At 43.0% G+C, this 16600-nt stretch overlaps 1 protein-coding gene and 1 long non-coding RNA gene across 6 annotated transcripts; one reads left to right on the top strand and one right to left on the bottom strand.

Moving 5' to 3' along the window:
- Positions 1–81: 81 nt before the first annotated feature.
- Positions 82–13974, top strand: LOC105690622 (ubiquitin carboxyl-terminal hydrolase 2-like). Of its 4 annotated transcripts, XM_048660065.1 has the most exons (8): positions 858–1285; positions 2462–2566; positions 5112–5427; positions 7331–8819; positions 11788–11883; positions 12032–12384; positions 12494–12819; positions 13063–13974. In XM_048660065.1, the coding sequence occupies exons 3-8, from the start codon at positions 5117–5119 to the stop codon at positions 13377–13379; spliced, it is 2892 nt and encodes a 963-aa protein (XP_048516022.1). In that variant the 5' UTR covers positions 858–1285; positions 2462–2566; positions 5112–5116; the 3' UTR covers positions 13380–13974. The 4 variants fall into 4 exon arrangements, with proteins under 4 accessions (XP_012264013.2, XP_048516022.1, XP_012264015.2 ...); XM_012408590.3 differs by lacking the exons at positions 858–1285; positions 2462–2566 and adding an exon at positions 82–219; XM_012408592.3 differs by lacking the exon at positions 2462–2566.
- On the bottom strand, positions 1531–16506 carry LOC125502209. 2 transcript variants are annotated; one of them, XR_007280058.1, is made up of 3 exons: positions 16374–16506; positions 1908–2014; positions 1531–1760 (listed from the first exon to the last, which is right to left on the bottom strand). It is a non-coding gene; the product is annotated as an uncharacterized LOC125502209 (long non-coding RNA). The 2 variants fall into 2 exon arrangements; XR_007280059.1 differs by lacking the exon at positions 16374–16506 and adding an exon at positions 5075–5208.
- Positions 16507–16600: the final 94 nt, after the last annotated feature.

The raw sequence follows: 16600 nt of genomic DNA, 5'->3' as shown, positions 1-16600 counted from the left end.
GACTTTCAGGTGGTCGGAGCAGCGGCCGGTGACTGCTGGAATTGTAAACTTTCTGCGCTAGCGCGTGGTGGAAAAGAGCGAGAGAGATTATCAACACGGAAATCGGCAACGACAACCTTGTAGCCGGCCATATTGTTTGCACACACGTTGCTGACGACCCAGTGGTGGTGTCTCCTTTTAACTAGGGTTTCTAAAAGGCCTCGGAGAGTGCGAAAAAAGGTAAATATAAGGGTAAAAATAAGTGTGTCGTACGTTGATAAACCGTCAAAAGTGTTCACGAAACGTACGAGTACGCGGTGTCGGCGGTTTATATCGTAATCAAGTGAAATTAGTGAAAATGGTTGTGTGAATCGATCGAATCTAGCAGCGAGCGCACCACAGCCACACTCTCTTTGCACCTCAGGGTCGCATGAGAATCTAAATATTTGCCATTTACCACAATGACGTCATGCTTCGTCCCCATTGTCAGTTTGAAAACTGACCGTCGCCGCTGCACAGTGAATAAATATTATCATTGCGACGTGGATTCGCTCGGTTTTCATTCCATTTTTTTTTTCTCTCTCTCGTTTTTAAAATTTTAAAACCCTAAACGCCATGTAAAAATAATCTTGGATATGTGCCACACAGTTATCGAGCTACCATCCTAATCGCCGTGGAAATATCATCCGACAGGCAGGTCCGAGAAAGCAACCGACAAATTACACCTCCGATAATTTCCCTTAAATTCCGTGAGTATTTTTCACCGACACACGTGTCGCTTTTCTCAGTGCCCTTTTAGCGGCGAGAGCAGCAACATAAAGTGGGCGTATAGGTTATAGTCCCTCCGCTTGCGGCTAAAACTCCGTCTGCTACGATGTTTAACTTTAGTCGACGCATGTCGGTCTCCGTGGTATAGAATTTCGCTAAATATTCCGACATCGGGTTAGTAACTGACGTCGGCAACTTTAGCGGTCCGCGAGAGTTTCTCTCCTCAGTAACCCGCGGGACTCAACCCCGTGCGCAACGAATTGTGTGTTTTTTTTTTTTTTTTTTTTTCTATTAATTTGTAAAGGATACCTATCATCTCGAGTGGTCGCGAATCCCGCGGTTGAGGCTTTCGAAAAACGTGAAGCGAGAATAGTTTGAAAGAAAAAGAGAGAACAAAAAATCAAACACGATTCGACGAATCCTTCATGCGTGCGTTCGGCCCTTGATGCGGGCCCACCCACGTGGGTAGAAAACGTGAGCCGACGGACGAATGATTTATACTTTGGCAACGAAGTAATTGTTTTCTAATACCAGACGAGTGAGTATGAACGTTTACGGACAATAAATATCAGTCTATTTTCATCCGAGACATCTATACGAGAATATCATCTTTCAATCGTCCTTCGAGCCTCCGGACGGCGACGCCTGGCTGTCGGTTAGTTTTTTAGAAACTTCACGTAACAACGTGATCCGTAGCTCTAATTTTGCAAATAAAACGGAGAAAACCCCTCCCCTTCACGGAGGTGGATGGTGTTGACATTGGTAAACGAACGAACTACGTAGAGATGAAAATGCGATTAATTTTATTCAGTGTTACGTAAACAACGAGGTAAATAGGTAATCCAACAAACGTTATCCACAGAGTAGGACGCCGTCCCCGTGATATACCACGTAACTCGAACCTCCAGCCGTTTCAATTGTTCGAAATTTCATCGATTCCATTGATTTGATCACAGCCTCTTCTGACACGCGGTTCTCTCTTGTAGCCGAATCCCGATCATCGTGCTTCGAAGCTGAAACAAATCGATGGATATACATATGTATAATAATATAACCTGCTTATCCGTTACGTAACCATTACATTATGTTAACGACAATGACCTTATAGTACAAGTATCGCGTAATCCTGCGATTGTTATTAGTTAAGAACATTTGTTCACCTGTCCCTTTGTCCAGTTATCGACGGACGCTCTTTATCGCCGTGTCGAATCCCTTTCCATTTTGTCGTTTTCTTTTCTCCGTTCGTTGTCAGTTCAGCGCGATGAACCTACGATTCGAAATATATTTCTCTAACATTATTACCCGCGAGTCGCGCGAAACAACGAAAAAAAATTATTTCGCAGCTGGGCTTGGCGAGTTACATTTTACTCGTTAGAGGGAATTTGGCGCGTCAGACAATCGAATCACTCGCCGAGAGCGGATATGTTATATTTTTACACCTAAATTGGTCGAAGAAGATCGGGTGGCCGGAGCGTGAAACCGTAATTTAATTTCGAAATAGAAATGAACGTACGCAGGTTAGGTAGGCGTATCTATAAAATTTCGCCAGCTTCTCTTTCAATTGCGAAATTTGCATCGTTCGCACTTCCATACGTCACACGAAGCGATATTTTCGATGTAAAATAACCGGAGTAACCGAATCCGAAAAAAGAAGGAAAATAATAATAATAATAATAATAACAATAATAACAATAATATTAATATATCTTTGCAGTCTGAACATAGCGCGGTGGTGGATATACATATAAACTTGGCGGAAAACTCGTCGTTACATTACAGTAATACATATTATATGTATACGTGCGCGCCGCATCCATAGGTATGTGTAAAATGCAAAATGGCTGTTTGCCAAAAAAGTATGTGAAAATTTTCGAGACATTCCTTCTATAAGTTTATATTCCCGCTGTTATTTTCTTCCCATGTTATGTGCCAGCTATAGAGTATAGGTAAATAACATCGCTTCAGAGTTCAAATACGTTTGCGATTCGATGCTATTTTACCACGTCGCGTTTTACAAAGCTCGAACGATTGACATTGAAAAACGTATAGGCGGTACGTATAGAGGTATTACTACACCCTGTATAATCAGAATTCGCAGACTCCATTCAAACCGCCGTAAAATCGCGAGGGCGTTAAAAGTTGATGGAGAAAAAAAAAACAAGAAGATATTTATCTACCATTGTCATTGCAGCGTAACGACCGGAAGTTAGGTGCCGATCGCTTCGGTTTTAATTGACATCGCAACATTGGTGCTATAATTAAAATTGTTAATCACCACTTACCGGTTGAATAATAACGTGTGCATATATAAATACATCTACGTCATAATGACCGAGAAGAAAAAAATGAGAAAAAAAAAAGAAATAAAGCTGCCGTTACATCGACGATAATTTTACGTTCGTTTCCCAATTAATCGAATAAACGGAAAAAAAATTTTCGGTGGAGATTATATAATTGGTAGACATGTGGCACTTGTAATTCGGAAATAATGATCAGTCATTGTATAGCTATACTTGTATTTTACATTATTGCCGCGATATAAAAGTCATTGTACAAATAATGTATCAGCAGTACAGAATTACACACAACGCGATGTATAATTGAATCGCTTTTTCATTGTCTAGACGCTTATTGAAAATGCATGCATGTCGTGTTCTATAAATGTTCGATACATACTTATGCAAACACAGTTACTAAAGTATGTATATTAATTACTTACGATTAAAATAAAAACGTGGCCGGCGTACCTATGCATTTGTTAAATTCACGTGTAAAAATAGAAGTATAATTATGTCGTAAATAGAAATTCTCCAACGCGTTTCATTCGATCTTCAATCTCTCTATTATGCAAGAAAGATTATAGTATATATGCGGTAATCAATTATTGATACGTCGTCCGATGGGGTTATCTCTATTTCCCTCACATCGATAATCCCACCACGTATATAGCATATGTATATGTATATTGTGATACCGGCGCTGCGGATGTACCTAATATACATATACGTGGGGCATTTTTTTTATATGTAGCTATTTAGTTTTTTTTTTTTTTTTTCATTGTCATTTAGGCTTTATCGTTTTTCTTTTCATTACGATTATTATTGTTATCGTCATTATTATTATTATTATTTTCCATCTCGTCCGATCATTTCGTCTTATCGGTATAACGTTACAAAGGTTGTGTGCGTATAATACCTATATAATGTCGAGTCATTCGTCGAACATTTTTTTTTTTTCTCCTCCTCCAAATAAATTCTATAGACACGTGCCGATCCGTGATCCTCATTACATATACATATATGTATAATGGTTTTATGTTCGTCGTTACGTACAAAAGAGTGGAAAAAAAAAAGGAAGAAGAAAAATTTTAGTTTTACGAGTATTCAATTGGCTACTGAAAAAAACAACCCGACTGATTTAATATGTCTATAAAAATGGACGCTAATGTTATCCCGATTATTATAGCACGAGTGTCTATATTGTATATATATATATGCGCGACAGCGACCGTAAAAATTCATAGACTATGCAGTAACACGTCGATTGACGCCGTAAAGTTTTATGCGCGATTTTCAAATCTTGCCAATTTGAAAAAAATCTAGATCCAGTTCATTTAGAAAATCAAACGACGGTCGGAAATTGAACAGAAGCTGTATTACATGAGTCTCGGTTCGAACGGAAAAAGGATTAGAAATTTTGGAGAACACAAACGTTTTCGTTTTCCAAATATCTCTTCCCGCTCCAAACTCTTTTTCGCATATAGTATACCTTTGTTCGCGAATATTTCGCGTGTATACGCCATTATAGTCGTGTCCCGAGTATACCACACATACGTATAGTATGATACGTAATCGCGTATTCGAATCCGCGCGCGTGTTTCCCATATACGTGTACCGTTTCGTCAAACCTCAGACACATACGTACGTACATATGTACGAATATAGGTATACATACATATATATAACCATGTCGGGAAGTGCGATTTAATCATTACATATAGCATTATTACAACGACGCCGAGCGTGCACGATAATACCGGAAGTTGGAGTTTAGTTTGATTAATCGCGGCTGGTCGAAATTAAGACGAAGAAAAAAAAAAAGAATTGAGAAAAAAAAATAAATAAAATCAAATAAAATCAAGTAAACAAGAATGGCAAAATTTCCTTATACCTGTATCGTACTTGCGTTAAAATTTTATCGTCAAACTCCGCGCGCTGCACATACATACGTATGTATGTATGTATTTTGTCACACGTGTTCCGAACTTGGGCAGCTACCGCCTGCTACACATCGTTTTATTTTATTCAGTTTTTCATCACACAGGTACCTGTAACCGACTGAATTTCTTTTTGACCTTTCATCAGGAGCGATGGCGTACCATCGAGGGGGGCACGCCGGGGCGGTAGCGGTTTCGTACAGCACCAGCGCAATGCCCACATCCCTGTCACCCAACAGCCGATATTCCAGCGGGAGTACCGGTAGCACGAGTTCCGGTGTTTCAGGAAGTACCACGACCAAACTGTCGTCCTACAGATCGTCGGCGTCCGGTTCCTTCGATCGATCGTCCGGTTACTACAGCTCCGGCTCCGGCTCCGCCTCCTCTTCCTCCTCCTCCGGGTACAGATCGCACAGATCAAGCTACTCGTCGTCGGACTATCAACGATTCTACTCGCCCGCTAGGTAAGCGACGGGATTCATTGACTTGTCTCCGTATTTTGTTTCTCACAGGATTAGAATTTTATAATTTCTCTGTCCCGGAAGACGCGACACGATTCTTTCTATTGTACCTACGAGTGCAGCCTGACAGATAATAAACGAAGACTACGAAGACGAAGAGCCGCCGCGGGAATTATGAGTTAGGAGCGTGGCCTTGAGGAGGTGATGGAATAAACACTCTGCGATCGTCAGTCGTCAAGGGCTCGCGATTCTCGCATCTCGAGATTACATCAGTCCACCTCGAACAAGCGATTTGAATTATTTTCACAAGTTGTATTCGCGCGTCGTCCCTGACCCGGAAATTGATATACATATTTTTCGGAACGCGTATCTCCGTACCCTTATATCACCTTTTGTCACCTTGGAAATTGTATCGCGGTATATAAGTATCCGTCGATCACGGGGTATCGAGCGCGAGTTCGTTCGAGTCGATGCAGCGGGGGGAAAACGGAGATGATAAAAATGTACGCTATACCTACTATGGAATGAGCGAGTTATAATAACGTCCGGTCGATCGATCGTTAGAGGATCTTTGCCTATGTATCGAACTACTCGACGCGTATACGACGTTGAGTGTGCGCAAATTTCGTCTTACAATTAGGTACGGACGAAGATGAAATTTGACTGTCTTTCTCGCGTGTAGTACATGCGTTACGTGAATTTGGGCGGGCTTGTTAAATTTAGGTCACGAGGCTCACGCGAGGCTTTTTCATATTAAACGATATAATCGATGTCTCTCGGTGAGTCGGGGCGTGCTCTATCTCCATTATAATATTTCTAAGTTCATTGAATCCGTTGTGATTAGATAAACAGCCGTTTCGTTCGATATACATATATACCTACATATAGATCTTTTCATACCGCATGCATGCGTACAGTGTACATGTATACCTATGTACCAATCGAGAAAGTACCTATATATAAAAATACAGGAAAAAAAAAAGGGAGGTGGGACGAGTTTTCAGTCCTTTTCAATATAAAAATGTGCTTCTATAATGTATGACGTGTAGAAAATTTTTGCACCGATAGATTCCTGATTTTTTGCAATTTGTATAAAATTTTCCCGAGCATTTTCAGCAGCAGGGCCGTTGAATCCTTGTAAATTTTTCATCTTCCGGTTTGAAAATATTTGGCAACCGTATCGGTTGGTCCGACAGAGATTGATATCCGCGATATTGTATAGCGTTTGGGTTGCAAAAATTGAAACTTGCACTATTTTGCGACATTTATTTCTAACGGGTCTTTTTTTTTTTACGGAGAAAAAATTCTGCAGATTGCGAGTCTCCTTCACTCGTTTGTATTTATTTATTACAGGGTCGTATAAATTTCAACGTAATACACCGTACCGGGTATAGTATATATATTAGATTTGTGTGCCAGCTGAGAACTTATATAATGTTGCATTAGTTTCGGGTACAGTAAACTTTGATGAGCCATCACCCCGCGTCGATCTAGATTATTGTTATAGCTAGTTATAGCGTGCCACACCTGCGCTTTCTATCTCGAATAAAAGTTCACCACTTATTTCCTCTTTTATAATTATTCAAAATTCGTTCGACTTTGTGCAGCGTTCTTCGCTATTCGCGCTATACGTATAATATATGTATATTTAAGTGAACCGATCGTTTGTTTTCCCTTTTCAATTTATCCTTCGCGAGTTCCGACGTTGGTCGCGAATCGCACGTTACGCAATAAACGGACGGCCATCTCGCGGGGAGCCCTTGGCCATCGGCCCGCGAGCCGCGGCATCGCCGATATCTGGCCTGCGGGCGTGCGTTGAAATCCGTTCGGTCGAGAGCGGCAGCGGAGCAGCTGTCACCGCGGGTTGTGCAACGATATTCTGAAGCGCACTCCGTTTTATTCGCAGGTCGTCGTCAGTCTCGTCCGCATCGTCGTTCTCGGACGCGGTTTGCGGCGGCAGCAGCGGAATCGGCGGGGGCAGCAGCGTAGGCGGCGGCAGATATTCGACGTCGTCGTCGAGGGACCGCAGCGAGTCCCGCGATATCGTCGGTAGTTCGGTGACCTCGGCGGCGGACATTATCGCTAAATATTCGCCGGCAAAGTACGTGCCAAATATCATTGCGAGTAATGAACGTCACGCCGCGGCGGCAGCGGCAGCGGCAGCGGCAGCAGCATCAGCATCGTCGTCGTCGTCGCCCCTGAGTTACAACGGTTACGGAGGTTCGCCGAGCGGCGGAAATTCTACCGCGATATTCGGTGGTAACTCGGCGAACGCGGCCAAACTGCCGACGTCTATTTCCACCGCATTCGCGAGGGACAACGCCTCCGGCGAGTCGTCGACGACGAGCAACGCGGTCCAGGGACGACCTCCGAGGGCGACGAGAAGATCGCCGTTAAACACGCTGCAGATCAACAGCCATGCCGCGCTGCAGCCGGAGAGCGGCGTGGCCACGGAGGTAACGCGGCTCCATCTCCTTCGCCTCAAGGGGGACGGGAACGACGATAACAATAACAGTAACGATAGGGATAACAACGACGACGACGACAACAGGCCTCAAAACGAGGAATTATTTTACGAACGCTATTACGGGGTTGACGATAACGAGAACGACGACGACGACGACGACGACGACGACGACGAAGCAGCCGCCTCCTCCGCCCGGACCAATTCGAACCTGAACGACTGCCCACCTGAATATGACGCTGGAATTTTCACTTGCCGATCCGGTGTCAATTCAACGTTGTTCAGGAACGACGCCTCGTCCGTAACACCCTCCAATAACTCTGACTCCGTTGTGTGCGTAAATAACACGGTTTCTGGTTTCACTAAAATTTCTACCGCCAATAACAGTAACTTATTGTTCACTAACATCGAACTGTCGAACAACAATTTGAACTCGAGTAACGAGGGTAGCGGGACCGACGTCGACGCCGTTTCCGACGGGATCGACGCCGATCGTTCGAAGGACCAAAACGACGCGGACGATCGGATTCCCGCCGCTACCGATAATTTCGCTGAAAGTCACTCGACCGTACGAGATTCGTTTAACGGGGACGTCGATAACGTCGGTGATAAAAATTCGGCCATTTTAAATAACCACGGCGACGTTAATCCGCCGCTTCCGTTGCCTACGGTTTCCGACAACTCTTTCAATTCCCTGGACTTGACTTCCGGCGGTGTTCATTCGACCCTGAGAAATAAGGGAGTCGTCTCGCGACCTGGCGGTAATCAGACCGGAGACAATACCGATACCACGCTACCTTCGACCTCGAGAAGGGGTGATACTTATACCGGAAACGGAAGTACTAGTAACGGTTCTTCGAACGGACTTGGAAACACGTCTCAATCGGCGACGGCGCATCAAAACATCTATCGCGGTATCACCGATCAAATCGTGAGTAAATATTTTCTTCTTTATCTTCCTTTCCACTTTTTTCTCTTCTCCATTTCGTTGCCATTGTGAAATGGACGCATTGTAGACAAATAGAAAGGTTGAAGCAAACGATACAACGCAATTAGAGACGAAAGAAAACCACGAAGAAAATGTGTCGAAAATAAATTTCGTTATACGTTGTACCGTGCCAGTATGGGCCAAAAATTTCGTCGAATTGTTGTCGTCATCCGAACGCCCCCGCGATTCATCGTCGTTCCGTTCCGCGCGTATCAACGGAATCTTCGTACAGTTCGGTGTAACGATACAGCTTGAACAGTTTCAGGTATTTATAATACAAAGTGTATTCTTAACTAACTAAAATCTCCGAGGTTCCCCGATCGCTTCGGTTCAACGAGCTAAGGTTGGTACGGGTTTTGATCGAATGGTTTATTTCCCTTCTTCTCTATACACCCACATACATATATATTCCCCGAGATATCACGAAACAATAACGGCCCGATCCGATTCTATTTTAAATAATAATAATTCTTATAATCGTTCGTTCGATGAACTTTTAACTCCCGGTATTTATTCAAATTCACTTGAATCGTGAACGGTGCAGATGATTTATTTTGTGAATAAACTTCGAATTGCGTATACGATTCATCGGAGTTAAGAAGAATAGTAGATTACTAGAACAGTAGACTATCGGAACGGTATTTGTCCTACAGCTTTTAGACCGCTGCAGCTCGCGCCAACCGATTTTACGTACCGGACAGATATAGACACGGCTACCGGTATACCCTATGTATAGGTGCACCGCCGTATACGAGGGAACTTGCACATTCGTGTTACAGAAACTACACCCGGTACGTACGTACGTACATCCACTTTTAAACCGTAACTGACGGAAGGACGGGGCTCGGAACTCGCCCCTGCACTGGGTCAAGTATAGCGGAATACCAGCGGCGTGGGAACCTGCCATTCGATAACTAGAGAGTCGAAGCGGGGCGTCGAGTGGTGAAAAATTGATGTCACCTTCGCGATAAAGGGCGACCTTTTTTGCGTCGATGAGAAATTCCAATTGCCAATTTTTTCCCTATTTTTACAACCGATGATCGATTTTTTGTTTTCCACGTTATTTTTTTTTTTTTTTTTTTTCCGTACACGTTTCTCCGGTGACTCCGCGCGCGTTCAATGGGGGGGGGGGGGGGGGGGGTTGGGGGGGTGTCGCTGGTGTAGCGACGGTAGACCGAAAATAGGAAGAAAAATTAGTGACTGGCAATGAAATAGAAAAGAGGGGCTCGATCGACGTCGAGATGTAGGTGAATATACGATCGATGTTAAGCGGTGAAAAATTTGAATTTCGAGAGCGAGAGGAATTTTGTAGAGCGAGTTCTAGAGACTCCGCGCTCGGAACGTCGCGGAGTCTTGCCGTCAAGTGGTACAAATTATTAATAGACCGTATACTTCGCCGCTGGTCGTTGAAGTCGAGACTTTAAGCCGAACGCGAGTCCGTTCCTTGGTGGTTCGTTCGTTAGTTGGTCGTAGCGTCGGATGAATCGTGAGCTTGTGTGTACGGTAGAGTGGCGTGCCTTTGATTTTTATCATTTATTTTTCGATCCCCGCGCCCGGTTCCTATTTCTACACCGTAGTTGCATACCTATACTATAAACGTGTGAGTCAGGTGTGTAAGTCTCTCGCAGCTGAGCGAAGCATTAAACTCGGCGTTCCGTCTGCGGGGGAAGAGGAGTAGTTGAATTCATTTTCCTCGCCGAGGGGAGGGGAGGGGCTAGCGTTTGATTTCGCATCCCTTAGTTTTATTTCGAAAGCGGATATCGAGCGAAATTTAAATAGATCATTCGGCGTCGATCGATCCGGAACCCTTCGAAAGTGGCTTACGCACAACTGGTGGGTTGGGGTCTGTGGTGCGTTTGGACCGCCACGTTACTTGGCGTCGGTTATGCTTTCGCGCTTGGCGTCGCGACGCCCCTCGATATTAGCGAAAATATCATTGTCGCCCGTTCCGCGGCCGCCCGTCCTCCCGACCACTGCAATTACGTAAGATCTAATTACGACGGTATTCGGGTCGCTACGACCCCAACACGTGCCGACGACAACGCTGACCGGCATTTTTTAAACGCCCGCAAAGCGAAGGTAAGTCCGTAGGGATAACTACTAGGGTTTACTGGCAAACTTTTTTCGCGCGATCCCGCAAATCACGTTTAATTCGTTCTTTTGATTTTTGCGTAATTTGCGGAAACTCGACGGGGGGTGGAGATTTGATTTTTTTACCGAAGTTGAAAGAACCCCGTTTACTCGGTGCGCGTGGGTGGAAAGGGTTTTTATTATTTTCTTTTTTTTTTTTATTTATTTTTATATCAACTCAACCGGCAGCCCCGCAGCTAATCCTTTTCATAAAATTGAAGAATCCTACCAAGAACGTGGTCGCAACTACGAAGGCTTCGCTTTCTTGCTTCTGGTGCGCTTCGCACCTACCTATAATACCGTACTGCATGTAGGTAACTCTCCGCATGGGAATTTGAAACCTTCGTGAAAAAGTGAAAATTATAGCTGTATATAATCCGCAAATTTAGCCCTTTTGTTTTGACATCAATATCTTTGAAATTTAAATGTTACGAAACGAGTCGTCTTTCAAGAAGTTCCTTTCGTAGCAGCAGGTATGCAATTTTTTTATCACCAATTATAGATTAATCACGCTTTCGACACTATACCGCTTACGCAGTAACGAAAACATGGTGCGTTACCACCCTCCATATCCCCTCGACGTACGTACCTCGAAACGATCCGAGCAAGTCGGATTGGCTTTACAAACTTTGTTTTTTTTTTTTTTTCACCGAACTGAAAACTGAAAATGACGAACGGGGTTTACACTCTTGTCAATGTCAATGGACGAGAGTGGAACAACACTCAATCGCGGGGGGTTCTTCACTCGCTTAATTTTTTCTCAAATTTATTTCATTTGCAGGAAGGAAGTCCAACGATCCGGGCCCCACGCAACCGGTTGCAGACACCTAGAGACGAACGATGTGGATTGAACGGGCTCAGAAACATTGGAAACACAGTCAGTATTATATTCCTTTATTTGGAATCAATGAGTCGATATTCCGAGCTAACGCATGATACCGAATAGAAAGACGAATTTGTCGCATGGCGTGCGTGTCGCGAGGTGATAAAAATACTATGAGCGTATATCAATGACTGTATTTCAGTGTTTTATGAACAGCGTGATCCAATGTCTGAGCAACACGAGACCCCTGCTGGAGTATTTGGTAAACGAGCAGTATCTAGCTGACATCAACACGACGACTTCGAGCATGAAAGGTGCCCTCATAAAGGCCTTCTCTCAAGTCATTCAAGAACTTTGGGAGGTCGGCGGGGACCACGTGGTCAACACCGCCTCCCTAAAGTCTCAAATCCAGAGATTCGCACCACGTTTCATGGGCTACAGTCAACAGGACGCCCAGGAATTCCTGAGGTACTTGCTCGAGGGCCTCCACGAAGATGTCAACAGGGTTATCGTCAAACCACAACCCATACACACCGACATACCCGACCATTACTCGTGAGTCTTGCCCTCGCATCGAGCTTGCAAAGTTTTTAGAAACGACAAGTGATGAATTGACGCCGAAGCGATAGCTGATCAATTTTTTTTCACAATTTTCTCGATTCAGGGATAGCCAGAAGGCAGCTGAAAGTTGGAAGCGGTATCTGAGAAACGAGGACAGTACTATCGTCGATGTTTTCGTTGGTCAATTGAGATCGTCGTTGCACTGTACGTCTTGCGGTCACGTTTCGGTTACCCTGGATCCCTTCTGGGATTTGAGTTTGCCGATACCGACGAGGAGCGGAACGGTGAAGCTCAATCAGTGCCTGGAACACTTCACGAGAGAGGAGATAATGGACGGGGACGAGAAGCCGACCTGTTCCAAATGTCAAATGAGAAGAAAATGCACCAAGAGTTTCAGCATCCAGAAATTTCCAAAGATTTTGGTAATACGTATCCTTTCCAATCGGATTTCGGCGTTCGAGATGTATATATATTTCTGCTTTACAACGTTCGTTTTTACAATCGGCCGATTCGGGGTTTCCCGGATCACGTATCGCGCAACACCCGTCCACCGGTTACGTAATTCCGTTTTCACGGGAAAGCCTTTGAACAATATTTGTACGGCTTCCCCGATCGTCCACAGGTCACACAGATCGTGCGATTTTCCTGAACCTATATATCATCTATCACCAGATCTCAAGCGCTTCTCCCCCATGGAACGTTTTCGGGGTAAACTGAACACATTGGTCGATTTCCCGCTAACCGGTTTGGACTTGGGTGCCTTTTCCGCTCCCAGAGTTGCCGGTTGTACCTACAACTTGTACGGAGTAGCGAATCACTCGGGGACTACTTACTCCGGTCATTACACCGCCTACTGTAAACATCCCTACTCGGGCGAGTGGCACGAGTACAACGACAGCAGAGTATCGACGATCGCGGCGAGATCGGTCGTCTCCAGCGAGGGATACGTTTTATTCTACGAACAACAACCGCATAGTTCTAATTTGTAACACTACGCTACGCCTAGAACCATCTTGCCTCTCATTCAAAGTACCTCAACTTAACCACCGATAGATACCCTTTGATCGTTGGGTTTTAAAAGTGACTCTGAACATCGGCTAGAATCGCGCATGTTTTTCATCATATTGATAGTATGTTTATTTTACGAAAAAACTTTGGTAAGGCCCGTATTTATTATTCGCTCGACCCTTTTGTCATTGAAAATCGGAGAAAAAAGCTTCTTTATACGTAAACGTAGTAGAATGATTTCGAGATCTTCGAATAGCGTCACAAACTCGAACTGGAGCTACTACTATATTTGCTTGCAATTTTCGAATCCGGAAGTGTCGTTTGCGTTCCTTGAAACTTTCTATTTTGTCAATGGGACGAAACGACGCTTCGCCGTAAGTTATATTTCATTTATTTCAACGATTCGTCAGATCTCCTAATTTTCTTCAAAACGTGTCACGCATTTTAAAACTATATTTAGAAAATTTACGCACTTATTCGATTGCCTACCTCTCTAGCCGGTATCTCTGTGCAAGTTGCTCTTAAAACAGACGACATAGCGCTTCTGTCCCCCCTTACCCTCATTTTCACCAAACACTCACATATAGCTACTTACGCAGCTATCTATTTACTTTTGTAAAATATTTTGTTTAATTATCACAGTCAAGAGTTATTTATTTAATTAATCGATGGAAACAGATATGAAAAATAATAATAATAGTAATAATGATGATGATGATGATGATGATGATGATGATGGAATAAAACATTAATATATATACGATATTTATTGATATAATATATATTATTATACATTATTAATCACGAATAAAGCTAACAAAAGTTTACGCAAATAAAGAGAGGAGGTTCATGGATAAAACGGAAGAATAATCGTAGAAGAATTACACCGTATAATTTTTTTTTATTATTTTTCTTTATTCTTCGGATACGCGGAGCCGTGGAAATCGTGAGATCGTTTTTAAAATTGACTTTCAACGTGCGGTCGAGTACGTGATGTAAAAATTACCGTCAATTTTCATTGTACGTGTGTTTGATTTGTTGAATTTATGAGAAATTTATTTTCACATATGTACGTCGATCCGTAATATCGGCACTAGTTTACAAAACATCTATACCCACGATGAAATTACGTATTTTTGAAGAAGTAAAAAAAAGAAAAGAAAAAAAAGAAAGAAAGAAAAAACGAGCGTTCGGCATCCCATAACCGATCATCGGTCGTACGCGGAATATTCAACCGACGTGAATGAGAACATACGTGCACCGTAGGTATACATAGTTATTCGTGTACAATAAGAAATAGGTAATATTATTGTTTACCTATTAGTTTGTCAAACAATATACGGAGACCAATTGCCGAGTTGTACTAGATTTTAACTCGACGAAGTTCTACGAGGACGAGGTAGCGGTGATGCGGCGGCTGTGTGTATCCACGCAATTATTTACCATGGAAACGTGGAAAGCTATCGGCACAATGTTCGTTCATTTCTTGTTGAAGTTCTGTTCTTTTGTACTTCGTCGGGGATTCGGGTGAATTTTTTCGAACGTCCATTCACTTCAGCGAAATCGTTTGTACAATGAATCTGTCTAATTTCTTCCGGTCGAATACCCGAATAGACAGAGAAATCGTTTGTTAGACGGCCCGCGGAAATTGATACCGTCGTCCAACAACAAAGTTACCGCAATTTATGTAACCCATTGTCACTCTTCACGCTCTTTGTAACGGTTATTTCAAACATTGTTGTCTGTTATTCAGAGGAGTTTAACGAAGCGGGGCTTCGATCGAATTTGCAACGCAAACATGAACTCGGAGAATATCAACACGGCTGCCTTCGAATCTGCTTTGTCCTTTACCTCTAAGATTGTTTTCGATAAAATGAAAACTTAACGCCGAACAACGGCTCGACCGGCTGCGATATTCCGTAAATAATACCGATTCAATACTTTCTGACGTTAAAAGTTTCCATTTCATTCGGTATAATGACACGCGCAAGGATTCTACCGTTCGAAATAATCTGCGTAGAAAATTCTTCCATTGAGATATCCACCGTTGCTTATGTGCGTGTATGTATGTATACATAATAACGAATATAATCGAGAATCGAAACTAACGCGTAGAGGAACGTGTTCGAACATCTTATACTGTACTAAACTCTACGAGGACCCGAGCAGCCATAACGGAGAGGCCGAAATGGAGGCGGGGAAACTCGGGGAGGAAAATTCCCGTAGGGTCGGAAAATGGGCGGCATTATTTCGCAGCTATGGCGTTCTCGAAGGGAATTATGACTCGTAACGAATTTTGCGTACATCCCCCGATCGATATTGCGATAAAAAAATTCACAACTCGTCTACGTGTATCGAGTTTCAATATCATCGGACTCGCGTCGTTCGACGGTAAATGACGAATTAATTATGATTTTTTTTCTTTCTCTTCTTCCTTCCTTTCCTTCCCCCCCTAGCCGACCGAAAATTTGTAAGCGATCGAAATTAGTCAAAATAAAGCGGAAGTCGCGAGTCGCTTTTTCTATCGCCTCGTGTTATATTTAGCGAACATGTATGTAGTAACGATAGTTCTTATCGATCAGGCGTCGGGTTCACATGTCGATTTATATTTCCTTACGGCTAATAATATCTATATCGTTTCGCGGGTATCGTAACAATTGGAACGGTTCAATTGAGGTGCATAAAAATCGCATGGTCCATGTGTACGTAGTGTCTGTCGATTTCATAAAACAAGTGAACTTACATGCACGGGTATGATATAATATAATTACAATTGACGACAATTCGCTGAGAAAATAATCGAATTGTAAAATATATATATATATATATATATATACCATTATTATATCGCGCGTGTCCGTTTAACGATCACGCCTATTTATTAAAACGTGTATAAAACGAGATCGATCGCGTCGGATAAAACCGAAATAAAAAAAAAAAAGAGAGAAAAAAAAAACGTGCAAAATTTTACGTACCACAGCCATAATAGATCCGCCTAGGATATAACACGTGGTCAGGATTACGTCACTGTGTCCAACGAATAGTTGAAAGAAATCGAACGAGATCCTCGCCCAACGACGATTCGGACAAACCGATATTATATCGCCGGTATAATCGCGTGTAACGTTTTCGAAAAAAACCGTTGTAAAATGTAGAAAAATCGAGGGGGGAAACAAATAATAATAGTCAAACGCACCGCGAG

The sequence above is a fragment of the Athalia rosae genome, chromosome 1, assembly GCF_917208135.1.
Source record: "Athalia rosae chromosome 1, iyAthRosa1.1, whole genome shotgun sequence".
NCBI classification, from domain to species: Eukaryota; Metazoa; Arthropoda; class Insecta; order Hymenoptera; family Athaliidae; genus Athalia; species Athalia rosae.
This window is presented reverse-complemented; position numbering and strand designations above follow the sequence as displayed.